Raw genomic sequence first — 15,816 nt, 5'->3', positions numbered from 1 at the left:
GATTTTACTGGTGATGTGACACAAAAAAAGGGACTCTTCCTTTTCTACAAACACATTTTATGTTAATGTTTCCATGAGGGATGAGATTTAAGAGGTCCATATGCAGTTCCTTCATGAGCCTTTTGAAGTGTTCATCCACATTGTAGAGAAAAAAAGGAGAAACACACGGAACCTTTTCTGTTCTTCAGCAACTTCCAACGTTTTTATTCCTTGCTTCACCAATTCTGGTAAGGTTAGAGAATTTTGCAACATGCTTTAGTACTGAAACAATGTGACTTTAAACCATCCTGACCTTACAGAATTACAGTCTTTACTTAGATTTGGTGTTCTTTGCAAATACTTGGTATATGACAGGAAAGTGCTAAAGGAACAGGTTGCTATCTGTTCACTGTACCAATAAAAAGGCAAGAATGTGCTGCTGTAAATACTTTTCCAGTGAAGAAGCAGGAAATGAACTGTTCAGGGCAGTGTCCTCACACTGCATGCAGTGAGACACTGAAAGTTACTCAGGAAACATTGCAAGAGATGAAGCAACAATGCTGGCAGTGCAGGGGATCACAGTGCTCTGCAAACAGAGGGAACACACCACAAAACCTGACTGCACAGCAGCCCTGGGCTCCCAGAGCTGCTGCTGGGGGAAGGAGCAGGGAAGGATTTGGCCAGGAATTCATTCTGACAGCCCTGCAGGAACCTGGGAGGAATGAACACCCAGGCTGTGTTTGTACAATTTCTGATTTGAAAAAAAAAAATAAATAAAAAAACCCAGTCTTAAAAACCTGACTAGTCCCTAATGTGGATTGATCTCTGTGTGTAAGTTGACTTTGGTTTAAAACAATTAATTGGGTTATGTTTTCCAAGCTTATGTGTTATAACAAATAACACAGAAATATTTTCAAAGGCATCTTTGGGATGAAAACTTTGGAATTATTTTACAAAAATAACAAAAAATAAATTACTCTTTCTTTTTAAACAGCTATAAAATCCATGAACCAAACAACATATAACATTGACATGAGATGAAATATATTACACTAAAGGCCAGTTAATTACCACAGTGGTATGAGGCTTCAAGTAAATTAGGAGGCACTTTTTGGCTGAGCAGTAGTCACTGATTCAGTGTAAAGTCCCAACTCACAGAAACACATGAAACAAAACTGCTAAAGCTTTCTAAGGTTCTAAATTTGAAGGGAAGAGGAAGAGAGAGGAGAGGAGAGGAGAGGAGAGGAGAGGAGAGGAGAGGAGAGGAGAGGAGAGGAGAGGAGAGGAGAGGAGAGGAGAGGAGAGGAGAGGAGAAAGAGAAGAGAAGAGAAGAGAAGAGAAGAGAAGAGAAGAGAAGAGAAGAGAAGAGAAGAGAAGAGAAGAGAAGAGAAGAGAAGAGAAGAGAAAAAAGAAACTGCTTATAGAAAGGCAAAGAGCAAAAAGGCCACAGAGGGCACCCAGGTCTGCTGCTTCCCTTCCTGGACTGTGGAGTTCCAACACAATTAAGGCTTCACACAGCAGAGAGGAGCAATAAAACTCCAGGGACATGGGAGAACAGACACAAGGAAAGGCAGCAGCAGGTCAGATGAGAGCAGGTTCAAAGTGGAACAGATTGAACTCCATTCTGATTGAAGGGAGCATTCAGTACTTGCAGAATTCCAGGCATTAATACTTGTTGTGCTCTGTACAGCCCACGTGGAATGGACTGAGTGACCCCAGCACCACAATCTGGTATCCTCAAGATCCTCAAAACTAAATCTTCCAGCAAACAAAAGGAGGTGCTGTTGTGGAGGGATTTAAGTACCAGTACATGAATAGGTTACTATGAAATATTGCTATTAAAGTCCCTAACATAACAAAGAGGAAGACAGTAAAGGGTAACTCCAGCCATAAATTACATATTTAGAAGCACTATAAAAAGCATTATTGATATTTAATATAATTACACACACATGTACCTACATGTACTACTGATAACCATACCTAATAGAAGATTGTATTGATTCAGAGGTTAAAAAATTTAGAAGGCAGCACTTTGTGGCACTCCTGTAAAGCACAGTGTGTTCGGGCAAGAAAAGCACAGCACTGAGTGGTCCTTAAGAAATCCCCGTCACCTCAACGAGGTGCAAAGTTCTCCAGCTGGAAGACCAGGTCTACAGCAGCATCCACGTCGGGCACAATGTGGTCTGGCTCCACCAAGGCGGGGTCGAAGCTGAAATCCCGGTGCCCGTGGAACACGTTCTCAGCCACGCTGTCCCTGCTGGGCAGGGCCACCTCGCTGTGGGGGTCGTACACGCCGGTGCAGACCAGCACAGACCTGCAGTGGGCAGCAGCTGCAGGGGCCAGCTCCGTGTGCCAGCTGAGGCCGGGGGCTGTGCCTGCAGGGGCCAGCTCCGTGTGCCAGCTGAGGCCGGGGGCTGTGCCTGCAGGGGCCAGCTCCGTGTGCCAGCTGAGGCCGGGCTGGAGGCGCTGGCGGAGCAGGGAAGGGGCTGGGCCTGCAGCAGCCTGGGCCTGCAGGCGGGCTCGGGGGCTGCGGGCCTGCAGGTAGCGGTTGTACAGGTTGGCTCCGTACACATCCGTCATCACATTGTCCCTGCAAAGCACAAACTCAGTCAGCACCTCAGCTGCAGCTGCAAAAGGCATTGTTACATTTCATCATTTTGAAATAGAGATTGTTGCATTGCACTCAATAGTTTATTTAGTTGTTGTTTTGTTGTTTAGGGTGATTGGAAACTCATACTGAGTATGGTATGTCACATAGATTGTTATTTCCCCTCTCCATCACATGGTCTCTCCCTCATGCACCCTTCTGCTCTATCCCCTTGAGGTCTGCCCCCCTGGTCTCCCCTCACTCCTCCTCCATGGTATCCCATTGATGTGGGCTATTCCCCTGTCCCCATTCTCTCAGGTATAAAAGGCCCCTGCAAGAAGGCAATGCTCTCTTTTCCACCTGGGAGGTCACCAGAGTCTGAGGTGTCCCTTCCCAGGCCAATGAACGGGACACTGGTCCCCATGTGGAGAAGAGTTTCTCATCTTTTGCTTTGTCCATGTGAGACCGTGCGGGCCAGGGTCCATAGCCAGCCAGAGTGGGCTCAAACAACAGCCTGAGAGACACAGATTCTTTCAAGAGGTTTTTGGAGTTCACCTTAGTTAGCAATATGAATTAAGCATTTTAATTTTAGCTTGTAGAATTATGTGTTGAATTTTAACCTTTTACTTAAGAAACCTCTGCCATGATACAAAGGGCATAGGAAAATGCAAATTTCTGAAGCTTCTTGCATCAAGAACAATACCAGGAGAAGAGCAAGGGATGCAAGAAACCCAGATAAAGGGGCTCCTCTGTCTCCAAGCTGATCTAGGCCAAGAGACGTACTCAGATAAGCACCAAGGTGTAGGGGGATACAGTATGGGTAAATGAAGGTGGTATAGAATGTAACCTTATCCCCTAAAGAGTTGCAGCTGAACCAATTACTAAAGATTAGGAGCAGGCCTGATGTTAACAGGCCACAGCTGTAGGCAATCAGAAGAGTGTTATAAAAGAGTGGCTTGGTGGGACCTGGAGTTAGTTGGCTGCTGTGAGGATGAGGAAGAGGCAGTGCCTGGAGGAGCTGCCTACAGAAACATCAAGGAGGTACAAAACTCTGGCAATGTGGATCCCTTGCAATGTAATGACAATAGAGCTTGTGCACTATAATGACAACACCAAGGGACCAAAGCACACATGCAAAGGAGAAAAGTTCAGAAGTTCAGTCATGAGGAAGACCACAATCTTCGGCCTCAGAGATCACTGAGTGACCCCCGTGTGACCACCACAAGGCATGCCCAGATTACCATGCGAGGCGAGGACAGGCAGGGCCAGGGGTTGAATATGCATGGCAAGGTTGTGCAATGTAATGAATATGGAACATCTTCAAGAATAAAGATGTGGGTCACACCAAGGCTCAGGGCACAAGTTTTCATGAGAGCTGTCTCGCTTGTGCCGGGTGCTGACAATACATACCCACTTCACAACTACATCAGACTGTGGAGTCTATTTATTCTGCATATTGCTTCAATTTCATCTAACAGTTTATTGTATACTTTACACCACTTTGTGTGGAATCAGGCAGACAGGGAGAAGTCCAACCCCTCAGCTATTTTATTGCACCATTTTCATGAAGCATGATAGGATAAAAATGAATCACTCTCCATACTGGGGCAAGGGGAGAGAGAATCAAGGTATGAGCAGCCCATGAATAAGCTTATTATATTGCCAAACATCTTGGAGATTCTGAAACAGTCTTTAATAAAATGCAGCTTTATCTTCTTCTCTGAAAAGGATTCTATGACGTGGTAGCACATGCAGCAGCATATGACCAACCTAAATGACCTCAGAGATAAAGTCTAGGTCTGCAGTCTCTAACTGTCCTTTGCTCAAAGGCAGTTGGTGTTACACCACTAAACCTAACAGAATAAACACCCAGGCAAACCCTTTGTGTTAGATTCACACAGCCTATTTCAGAAAAAAAAACCTAAATAAAAATCAGGAGAAATCTTAGTTGCATATAAAACACCTTTTGTGCTTCTGCAGAAATTACACGTAAAAAGAGCAAAGCATCATTAATCTTTAAGATTAGAAATGTCATGAAAGATATACCATAGCACCAAGAAAGTTAGATGGTCTTAATGGCAGGAGAAACAAGCTGGTAAGAGTTGTGTGTTTTCCTTGGCTGGCATTTACACTGTGAGTAATTTCCCGGTGTATTTGTCAGGCTCAGCACACCTGACCCCACAGCACAGAGGGTTTGGGATTTCCTGCTCTACCTGTGGGGCTCAGCACAGAGAGTTTGGGGTTTCCTGCTCTACCTGTGGGGCTCAGCACAGCTCACCCCACAGCACAGAGGGTTTGGGATTTCCTGCCTTGCCTCTGGGGCTCAGCACAGCTTACCCCACAGCACAGAGAGTTTGGGGTTTCCTGCTCTACCTGTGGGGCTCAGCACAGAGAGTTTGGGGTTTCCTGCTGTACCTGTGGGGCTCAGCACAGAGAGTTTGGGGTTTCCTACTGTACCTGTGGGGCTCAGCACAGCTCACCCCACAGCACAGAGAGTTTGGGGTTTCCTGCTCTACCTGTGGGGCTCAGCACAGAGAGTTTGGGGTTTCCTGCTGTACCTGTGGGGCTCAGCACAGAGAGTTTGGGGTTTCCTGCTGTACCTCTGGGGCTCAGCACAGCTTACCCCACAGCACAGAGAGTTTGGGATTTCCTGCCTTGCCTCTGGGGCTCAGCAGACCTTACCCCACAGCACAGAGAGTTTGGGGTTTCCTGCTGTACCTGTGGGTCTCTCTCAGCACAGAGGGTTTGGGATTTCCTGCCATGCCTCTGGGGCTCAGCAAACCTTACCCCACAGCATAGAGGGTTTGGATGGGCTGCTCCCAGCTCCTCTGCAGGGCCTGGGCCCGGATCAGGTGCTCTGCATACTGGTATGTCAGCCTGCTGGGTTTGCCCATCAGCGCCTCGTACTTCAGGTCTTTGCCAGTGATCTTCTTGTAAATGTTTTCCAAACAAACCATGAACGTTCCATGCCCAAACCTACAGAGATATAAAACCAAACCATGAATGTTCTGTGTCCAAACCTACAGAGATATAAAACCAAACCATGAATGTTCTGTGTCCAAACCTACAGAGATATAAAACCAAACCATGAACTTTCCATCCCCAAATCTACCCAGATATAAAACCAAACAATGAACGTTCCATGCCCAAACCTACAGAGATATAAATCCAAACCATGAACATTCTGTGTCCAAACCTACACAGATATAAATCCAAACCATGAACATTCTGTGTCCAAACCTACACAGATATAAATCCAAACCATGAACGTTCCATTCCCAAACCTACAGAGATATAAAATCAAACCACGAATGTTCTGTGTCCAAACCTACAGAGATACAAAACCAAACCATGAACTTTCCATCCCCAAGTCTACAGAGATATAAATCCAAACCATGAACATTCTGTGTCCAAACCTACACAGATATAAATCCAAACCATGAATGTTCCATGCCCAAACCTACACAGGTATAATACCAAATCAAATTACATTAAGCACAGATTTAAAACATCAAACAAGGCTTTTTTATTTCATTATTTTTTAGGCATAAATTGTGTTCTGCAACTACCAATTTCTGCTCAGCATGGAACATTTCTGCAGCTGGTTCACTGAAAATTAAGTGCTGATTAACTGAACAACTGACACCACAATAAACCCACATTACTGGGATGACACAACAGATTTATCTAATTTTAAAATTGCTCACTGGAGGTGTCCTGGCTGCCTTACTGCAGCCTGAAGCCATCACACAGATATCTTTTCCAGTGTGTTAATTAGAGATGGCCTCTGCTTCCAAAGACATATCTGAACAGATCTTTGACCCAGGACTGAGGCAGCAACCAAGTCACAGTAAGAAATTTCTATTTCAAATTACAGACTGAGGGGAAGGGAGGGGAAACAAACCTATTAAAGAAGTACCTTCTATTAAAGCCAAATCAAACAAAACCACTCTAAGAGGTCCTGGCACCTTGTTCTGTGTGTTCTGCTTGTTTTTCCTTGTGTTCCCTAAAGAGCTCGCTGCATTGTCCTCAGCTCAGAACCACTCACTGCTTACAACCAGCAGGGTCAGCTCTTTACCCTACCAGGAAAAGAGAAATACCAAAGAGGGACCTAATGAAATGAAACAATGGCCTTGATAATTTTTTCATTTTTGCCTTTGAACCGAGGCTCTGAGGCCCTCAGGAAAAAAACCTCTCTTTCTCCATTGTTCTGGGACTGAGGAAACAAAAGGTTTAGAGCTTAAAAGCAGCTTTTCTCTTGAGAAGTGATTTCCTGGATGCAGTAATGCAGCCAGCAAACAGGCAGCATTAGCTGAAAGTGCATTAGAGATGTTGCATTCCAAGCCAAGCCATCAAGCATTCTGTATTCAAGTGCTGACTCTGAGTCCTGCTGGAAAAATGAGGAAGCCCCAGATGAATCCCAGTGACATGAATAAAGCACTTACCTTGGGGACTGTGCCTCAGCCACCCACATCAGGTCCATGTTGCAGGCCAGCACAGGAATGTGAGGGTAGTTTTCCTGCCCATAGGGGTTGCCAGGATAGCCACTGGTCAGCAGAACATCAATTATCAGCTGCAGGCTGGTTTCCCATCTCACTGGCTCCCCAAACAGCACCACAGCTGGGAGAAGCACAGGCACAGAACAGTCATGGAATTGTTATCAGAGCACTGAGGCCTAAAACTTGGCCTCAAGAGACTGAACAAGTCATTTAAAATAACCAGGAACTGATCAAACAGTCACATTAATTTAGGGGCTTAATATATCACATGCCCATCCAATGACAGAAACTCAGAAGTAACAAGACCCCACTGCAAAATCTACAGGTTTAGGAATTTTATTTTACAGGTGAAGTTTCTCCAGAAATTACAATATTAACTTCTAAATTGTATTTCTAAGTCTCCCATAACTTTTGAGTTCCCTGTTTACATGCAGTATTTATGATTTGTTCACCTCAGAGCACAATTTGGATGTTGTTTTTAAAAATTGCTTTGGTCTCCAGCAATAACCTGACATGGATATTTTTAAATCCTAAGGTCCAATTTCTACTTTCCTGTAGTTCAGATGAGATGAGAGTGAACACAAGACCCTTCTCATACTACAGCTGATCCTGACTACTTGTAAGAACAAGATTAATTATTTCTGAATAATGAACATCAGTTCATTATGAAAGGAGAGCAACAATAGTCTGTTAAAGGCAGATGAAGAGGAAAGGAGACCTCATATACCCTTCAAACTTCAAAACCCAGTGGCTGAAAGCTGCACACATTAAAAAACAGCTTTACAACACATGATGCTTTCAAATGAATGACAGATGTCATTAACAAGGAAATTTTAGGATTGTCTCAGACAAATTTTCAAAGTGCCCAACAATCTAAAAAATCATTTCTGATAATAAAATAGAATAGAATAGAATAGAATAAAGATATTTCATTTATTAATGGATAGATGCAAGTTAAATAAAGATAACTGACCCTCAATCTTGGGAAGCTCCACAGCAGACGGGGACTGCAATGAGAAAAAAGGGAAAGTTTTCTACAAGATGAAACATCTATTTTTAACAGAATAAATTCCAGCTCAGCTCCCACAGCTGTCTCCTGCCACTCCAAGAGGAAATGCTCTCTACATTGGTATATTCCTGACATCAGTTCACTCACTCATCACTTGTGTTTCCTCTCTGAAGTGACAGCTCTGGCACAGGGACAGCAGTGACTGTGCTCTACCTGCACCTGCCTCCTGCTTCTCCTCAGCTGCCTCTGGAGTTTTTTAACTCCAGTTGTTAAAACTACTTGTGTTGTGATTTCAGTTGTTTAAATGACTTGTTTAATTAGTTGTTTTAACTACTTGTGTAGAAAAGTATGGATGTTTATTTTTCCACAGGAGTAAGAGGCTTCCAGCAGTACCAAGACATTTGAAAAACAGTTTTTGAGATGTTTTTCTTTAACACTTCTAATAAAGAATGCACTGTATAACATGTAATATATTTGCTAAACAATTAAGAGCCTGACTTCATTATTTACTCTGTGTGGTGACAAACACTTTAACAGGCTCTTGACCTTCCATCCCCATGGGTGAGGAGCCCAGCAAAAGGTGCCACAGCTGAGCTATGATTCTGTGAGCCACAGAGAATGTCCTCATTACAAGTGAGGAAATCCACTCTGTAGGCTGGCCCTGAGCATGTACAGCACACCCAGCTATTCACTTCCGCTTTAATTCTGGACAATCCAACTGGAACCACTGTAGCCACTGCTGCCATTCAAATAGTGCTGTAAACAGCAAAGGGAGTCCTTTGAGGGAAAGTTATTTTCTTCAAAGCATTCATTTGCAATCAAAGCAGCCTTGTGGGTTAGAAACAATAGCAACACAATCATATATTCAGGGAAAAGCTTATGTTATCTTCCACACCTTCTGAGGAAGCTAATCAGCTTTCCAAGGCAGATTTTGCATTAGGTATCTGTATTAGATTGTGAGTTTTCCCACAACAGCAGGCTATAAAATAAAAGGCTGAGTTAAAGAATTACTACTGAGAGAAAAGAGTTGTTCTTGAGAAAGTTGCAATAAAACAAATAAGGAAGTAGAAAAGCAAAGTCAAAATACAATGTAAGAACAGCAGCAGTTGCTTGGTAGTTAAATATTGATCCCTGTTATAGGATGTCATACAAGGAGCAAACAGAGAGGTTTGAAACACAAATCTCACTCACCAGGACATTGGGTCTTCTGTCATGGTCAACTGCATCGAGCAGAGGGCGTTTCTCCCTCAGAGTGTCTATGGTGATGGGCTGGCAGAAGCCAAGGCTGGGGCAGCCAGCTAAGGACACACAGCTGCTCACAGGGAAAGGGTTTCTGACTGCTCATTCCACCTTAACCATTTAAAGGTATTCAACTGACAAACTGGTTAGCAATGAAAGCAACAGCAAAGACAGAATTTCCTTCTGTGAGACAAAAAGATGATCTGATAAATGAGAGACCAAAGTTCTCCTGTTTTGTTTTCAGTCCTCTCATCTACTTCTCTCTTAGCCAAGCCTAATGAATTTTGAATTTAGAAATGCATTTCTAAGAGACAATACCTTCAATACCTTTTTCTCAGTTTTGTACTTCAAATAGAGCTTATGCTTAGAAGTTGTATATACATTTTTACAACTTATTATTTACACCAACTTCAAAGAAAATCCCACTGCAGGAAGAAGTGCAGAAGGGACTTAATGGAAGCCTGAGCAAAGTTTATGCAAAAAGTTAAGGTTATTAAGTTACAGTTTGAGATTTTGATACCATCATGATATCAATATAATTCAAGTCCTTGGGACACTTGGTATAAAACCACATTAAAACATAAATTTGGCACCATACTAGGAACTATCATTACTATTTCTTACTGCATTTGTAGGGTTGAAATACTTGATTTTCACTTCATCCATAGGCTCCCCTGAACCTGATTAAGGAAAACACTTTGGCAGAAAGTTGTTGGCTTTTTTAAAAGATACTCTTGAGCAATATCAAGAAGGGGTCCTTGTCCAGATACCAGGACACATTTTTTATGATAACGCTTGAACATCCGCAGGGGACTGTGGGACATCATCACTTGATCTTGGGAAATCTGTTTGGGATTTAAAAACAAAAGGACTCTGTTGTATTCCAGAGAAGTTGTTTATACATAGATTCAATTAACAGATGTGACAGATTCCAGGAATTACATAACAATCAGCATTTTCTCCTTTCACAAATGATGTATTGATAATATGCCAGAAAAAAATACCTTACTGACAAGTTATCACACATCCCCCTTCAGCTTCCAGCTCGATTCAACATGAACAAACCTTTCTCTCCTGGTTTTATAAAATCACCAAATTCATTTGGAAGCAAACAGGGAAGGAGAATCAGAACTGGTTCCAGTTGTGGGCCCTTTGCTAAACTGTAGCTGTGATTTAATTGTACCAGATTACCACCTTCTTTTAGCTTACATATCCCCACCCCTTCAGCAGGACAGGTAGTAACCAGTAAGACTATTATTCTGGAAAGATACTCCTGGGAATCACTACTTACCATCCAAAGAAATACCTTTAGCTTTACTATTGGAAAAACCAGTGCCTTTACCAGTTAGTTTTGGACAGCACTTTTTACTTTCAGCAAAGCAGGTCAGGGGGCTTAAGGGACAAGCAGCCCTGATGAAGTGAGCAGCATTTAATGGAAGAGAACACATCTGACACATCCAACATGCAGTAAATGGCATTGAGGTGACTCACTGGAACCCCCAGCAGGTGGGACAGCTGCTCAGCCTTCTTCTGGCGCAGGCAGTTCCCAGCGTTGGTGACAAAGACCACGGGCACCAGGAACTGTCCCTGAGGGTTGACCAGCTTGCCAAAGGCTGCTCTGGCAGCAGGAATGGGGGTCCTGCCTCGCACCAGCACCCCATCGATGTCAAACAGGAATCCAAAGGATGGCAGCACGCCGGGCTGGGAGGGATGAAACCAGAGGGTACATTGGTTATGCATGTCCTTACACATATTTAATAGAGTTTACAGCAGCTACAACCCCCTGAGAACAGGCACCTCCAGTGACAGCAGGAGAGCCATAACCCTGCACATCTTAATGCTAAAAACATGTTGACACAAGCAGCACCACAACTCCCTCTGCCTTCTGCATACAGACTCAGGAGAGCTATTTTGCCTTACAAATAGTTCCAGATTATTTCAGAGGATAGGGAAAAATTAACTTAAACTGATGCCAAGAGGTACAAAATACATGCTGCTGTGCCAGTGAGTCACACTTCAATGGCTTAACCCCCACAGAATACTAACAAAATATGCAAAAGTAAGTTTTTCAGCAGTAGGCAGGTCTTGGACACAAGTATTGTACTTGGCTGCTCCCTTACAAGGTGTTTGTAGTAAAACTGTTCTGTTCCACAAGAGTTTGATTACAGCCAAGAGCCTGCTGTGCTCCTACACATGGCTTCAGTCCCAGTTTCACACAGGGCAGGCTAATTGGCAAAGTCAGCACCTCCTTACACCAAGGTGCTGCTCGAGTTACTAAAATGTATCTCCTTGCCTGCCTTTGGGGTGGTGAGGAGCTGGACTTGGTGAGCCCCGGCAAGGAGAGTGAGCAAGGATGAGCTGGGGTATGAGGGCAGGGAGCAGAGCCAGAGAGAGGAGTGTGAGCAATGAAACTGTAACTGGATCAGGCTGGAAAAGCATGGAACAAAACCTATCATCTAAAACTCATCTCTCTCCCGAGCCTACAGCAGGAACCAGGAACCTCGGGATTTATGGTCAGTGATGAAAAGGGAGGGGTTAAGGGCCGGGGCTGAGCACGATGGGGGAACAGGCACAGAGAGGACTGCAGCCATGGGAGCTGGGACAGCTTTGCTAACAGGCACAGAAAGCACTGCAATGATGGAGCTGGGACAGCCCTTGCTAACAGGCACAGAAAGCACTGCAATGATGGAGCTGGGACAGCCCTGGCTAACAGGCACAGAGAGGACTGCAGCCATGGGAGCTGGGACAGCCTTCACTAACAGGCACAGACAGGACTGCAATGATGGGAGCTGGGACAGCCCTGGCTAACAGGCACAGAAAGGATTGCAATGATGGGACCTGGGACAGCTTTGCTAACAGGCACAGAGAGGACTGCAATGATGGAGCTGGGACAGCTTTGCTAACAGGCACAGAAAGCACTGCAATGATGGCAGCTGGGACAGCCCTGGCTAACAGGCACAGAAAGGACTGCAATGATGGGAGCTGGGACAGCCTTTGGTAACAGGCACAGAAAGGACTGCAATGATGGAGCTGGGACAGCCCTTGCTAACAGGCACAGAGAGGACTGCAATGATGGAGCTGGGACAGCCTTGGCTAACAGGCACAGAAAGGACTGCAATGATGGGAGCTGGGACAGCCTTGGCTAACAGGCACAGAAAGGACTGCAATGATGGGAGCTGGGACAGCCTTGGCTAACAGGCACAGACAGGACTGCAATGATGGAGCTGGGACAGCCTTTGCTGCCGGGGCTGGCTCAGGGCACGCACCCGCAGCCGCTGTGTCTCCTGTGCAGGAGCAGAAGGGCACTTTGCCTACTCGAGCAGCACTTTGTTGCACATCAGTTATTCACACACCACGTTTTTCCTGCAGCAGGCACAGCACAGGGACAGGCACCGCTGGGAATGGGGTGCAGCTCAAACAACAGCGGGAATCCGCCCCCCCAGGCAGCCCGGGTTAATAACGGCAACACCGTAAATAAATCGCATTCCCATTCATTTAAATTAGGCTGGGTGTTTGTCTTTACATGCAAGAACTCCCCCCGAAGCCTTCTCCTCTCTCCTCTGTAGAATCATCACCCTTTTAAGAACAAAACCCCCCAAGTCCTTGTCTCCACATAGCCTGCACCCGTTTCAGGAAAGCTAGATCAGAAATAACCCAACTGCTGAAGAGATGCTGCTAAAGGCTCGCTAATAAAAACAAAGTCTTCCCAGGCTTTGTGAATGGGTACCTGAAACTGCTGAAACTGCAGTGGCATTGGAATAATTTTGTAGCAGATGAGATCCTTTACGTTAATTTTGCGACATATAAATAGCAGATGTATAGATAACAGATTACAAATGGGAATTTCACAGTGAGTAACACGAGCAGGAAGAAAAAGAAAGGGGGGAAAGGCAATAAGGAAAGAACTGAAGATATATATGAGATAGATATCATGACAGATAGAGGTAATGAAGTCGGCAGCTTTGTTTCCCTTTTGACCCCAAAAGAAATTGTTGGTGGCAGGAGCGCTGTGCCGCGCTGCACAACCAAAGGGACAGAGCCGGCAGTGGTCGGAAGGAGTTTCCCTGGTTCTCTCTGTAAGCCCAGAGCACACGCAGCCCCGGGCCAGGAGTTGCGGCCGGCAATGCCCGGGAAATCCGTCCCGGCGTGCCGGGGAAGCGAGGATGCCCCCGGGCATCCCCGAGCACGGCGAGTGGCCCGGCTGCGCTCCGCCGCGCCCCGCGCCCGTTTCGCTTTCGCTGCGCCCCGGCCCGCCCGCCCCGGGCCCCGGCCCCGGCCCCGCTCACCGCGCTGTGCCCGCTCCGCCCGGCCGAGGGGCCGCGCATCCCGCGGGGCGCCGGCAGCCGCGGCGGGCGGGCGGCCCCGAGCAGGGCGCGGAGCGGCGGCAGCGCCCGGCGCATGGCGAGCGGAGTGCGGGGCCGGCAGCCGCCCCGCCCGGGCCCGCGTCACTCACGGGGCAGCGTCACCCGCGTCACGGGCCGGCGTCAGCCCGGGCAGCCGAGCAGCGCCCTGCGACACCGCCGCGCCCGCACAGCCCCCGGGGCTCGGCCCCTCCGGCGCACCGCGGCTGGCGGCACTGCCCAGAGCAGTCAGCACAGCAGCCCGACCCAGAGATAACTGCTGTTCGATTCAGCAACAGAGCAGAGGAACCATTCTGTCTGACTCTTGCCTGGTGAAGGGACTGGGGCATCTCTCTTCAAGGAAAGGCTGAGGGAGCTGGGCGTGAGAGGGAAGCCAAGAGGATGGAGCAGGATCTGCTTGGTGGTGCCAACCATTTGGACACGAGGAATGGGCAGGAACCGATGCCCAGGAAGAACTTCTTCCCTGTGCAGTGACTGAGCACTGGAACATTGTCCAGAGAGGGTGTGGAGTTGTCTCACTGGAGCTACCCCAGAAGTGTCTGGACAAATCCTGTGCCCTGTGCTCTGGGATGGCCCTGCTGGAGCAGGGAGTTTGGAGCAGATGCCCCACAGTGGTCCCTTCCAGACTGACCCATTCTGTGATTAATTTTCTAGGAAAAAGCCTAACATGCACAAACACCACAGTCCCTCAGCTCTGCACCCCTGCAGCTAAACTTGAAAGTGAGACAAGCAGCACAAGATGTCATTAGTTAATGGATCCTCTGCAAAGCTGTCTCTGTTTATCTTGCTCATCTGCTAATGCAGATTAGGTAAATCCACTTATTTCCTAGTGCTGCCAACAAATATTCCTCAGCACCCCTGTGACTGAGGAGAAACTGATCCTTCAGGGACTGCACTGCACTCACCAGGACACAGAACAAGGAAGGTGCCTTCCATCTGCAGCACTGACGTGGCTGGCAATAAATGAAACACACAAACGCATTTCTAAGAGACAAAAGCAGACCCAAATCGATGCAGCAGACACAACAATTAGAGAGGTTATGCCCTTGCTCAAGCCAGGATAACACACAGGGCAGAACTCTGAGCACACATGTAAGAATACATCAAGTACCTGTTTTCTAAGCTGGATGTGCTCAGGGCTGAGGCATTCCAGAGATGGAATGAGCCATAAGCCTGGCACACACACACATCCCAGCACAGCTGCACTCAGAGCTGAGCCTGCCCACTGCTCCATTCTCCAGGACAAACAGGAGCCATTTCCTGGCTGTGACCACAGCAGCTTCCCCACCCTGGCTCCACTGCAATTCCACACCCTGGCAGGACACAGGATTTTGCTATAGGCCACTCTGGGAAATTACTGTGCAATTTGTTCCCTCAAATGCAGCCAAGAGCACTCAGCTCAAAAATGCTCCACACTCAGAGCTAGAGAGAGGATCTGGCACAGCAGGGCCAGGCAGCAGCCAGTCTGCCTTGCAGTTACACACAGCAGTTCTGTGTGTTTATTCCTTTTCTGTGTTGGCTGGCAGAGATCAGCCCTGCCTATAAACCTGCCTTTTACATCATGATGTTGGTCACACTCCTTTGAACATGAATGTAATTACAATCCTGATGGTTTTTTTTTCCCCATTCTTTCCATGTATTCTTCTTTTGTATTTCTGTTATCATCACTCTGTCCCTGATCTGCCTTTACCCTTGTGTGTTCTTTTATCTTATAAATTCATACAGTGACAGAAGGATCTACCATTGGTATCACCAAGCCCTCAGACTGTTCAGGTCATAAGAATCAGCTGTTTTTTCCCCTGCTTAAATCTAGTTTGGTTATCTCCAGTCTACACTTAAGCAAATCTACAACAAATTATCGTAAGCCATAAGACATTGTTTGCTGCTTTCTTACAAAGCAGAGAAAGCTGCACTGCTGCCAGGAAGAGAGAAGAATGTGTTTGTGATGTTAGTTGTCTGCTTGCTACCAATAATTGAGCTTTTGATTTATTCTGGGTTGTTTTTTTTAGTTTTAATTTGGCAGCTATGCTTTCCACTTTTTCAATTCCTTTTTTTTTTTGTCTGATCACTTCATCAAGTAACACAAAGCTTGTCTCTATAATTTAGAGCTTTAATTGTTCTGGAGTGGATTATTCACAA

The 15,816-nt window shown here is 46.1% G+C and overlaps 1 protein-coding gene across 1 annotated transcript; it reads right to left on the bottom strand.

The window, feature by feature from the left end:
• Window positions 1-173: 173 nt before the first annotated feature.
• Window positions 174-13,745, bottom strand: LOC139596072 (haloacid dehalogenase-like hydrolase domain-containing 5). Its single transcript, XM_071440080.1, has 8 exons — window positions 13,603-13,745; window positions 10,808-11,017; window positions 10,049-10,161; window positions 9,269-9,362; window positions 8,042-8,075; window positions 7,015-7,189; window positions 5,357-5,545; window positions 174-2,572 (listed from the first exon to the last, which is right to left on the bottom strand). The coding sequence occupies exons 1-8, from the start codon at window positions 13,714-13,716 to the stop codon at window positions 2,095-2,097; spliced, it is 1,407 nt and encodes a 468-aa protein (XP_071296181.1). The 5' UTR covers window positions 13,717-13,745; the 3' UTR covers window positions 174-2,094.
• Between the last annotated feature and the right edge of the window lie 2,071 nt (window positions 13,746-15,816).

Source organism: Agelaius tricolor, unplaced genomic scaffold (assembly GCF_023055355.1).
Source record: "Agelaius tricolor isolate 1412-34295 unplaced genomic scaffold, bAgeTri1.0.p SCAF_14, whole genome shotgun sequence".
NCBI classification, from domain to species: Eukaryota; Metazoa; Chordata; class Aves; order Passeriformes; family Icteridae; genus Agelaius; species Agelaius tricolor.
The sequence above is the reverse complement of the archived record's forward strand: the minus strand, read 5'-3'. Positions and strand labels throughout refer to the sequence as shown.

What these genes read in the sequence shown, in the direction of transcription:
- LOC139596072 (XM_071440080.1), bottom strand. Translation starts at nt 13,716, where the DNA reads ATGCGCCGGGCGCTGCCGCCGCTCCGCGCCCTGCTCGGGGCCGCCCGC. An exon ending in ACAGAAGACCCAATGTCCTG is followed by an intron (nt 8,076 to 9,268) that starts GTGAGTGAGATT and finishes TTCTCATTGCAG; the next exon opens with TCCCCGTCTGCTGTGGAGCT. An exon ending in GGAGCTTCCCAAGATTGAGG is followed by an intron (nt 7,190 to 8,041) that starts GTCAGTTATCTT and finishes TGCTTCTCCCAG; the next exon opens with CTGTGGTGCTGTTTGGGGAG.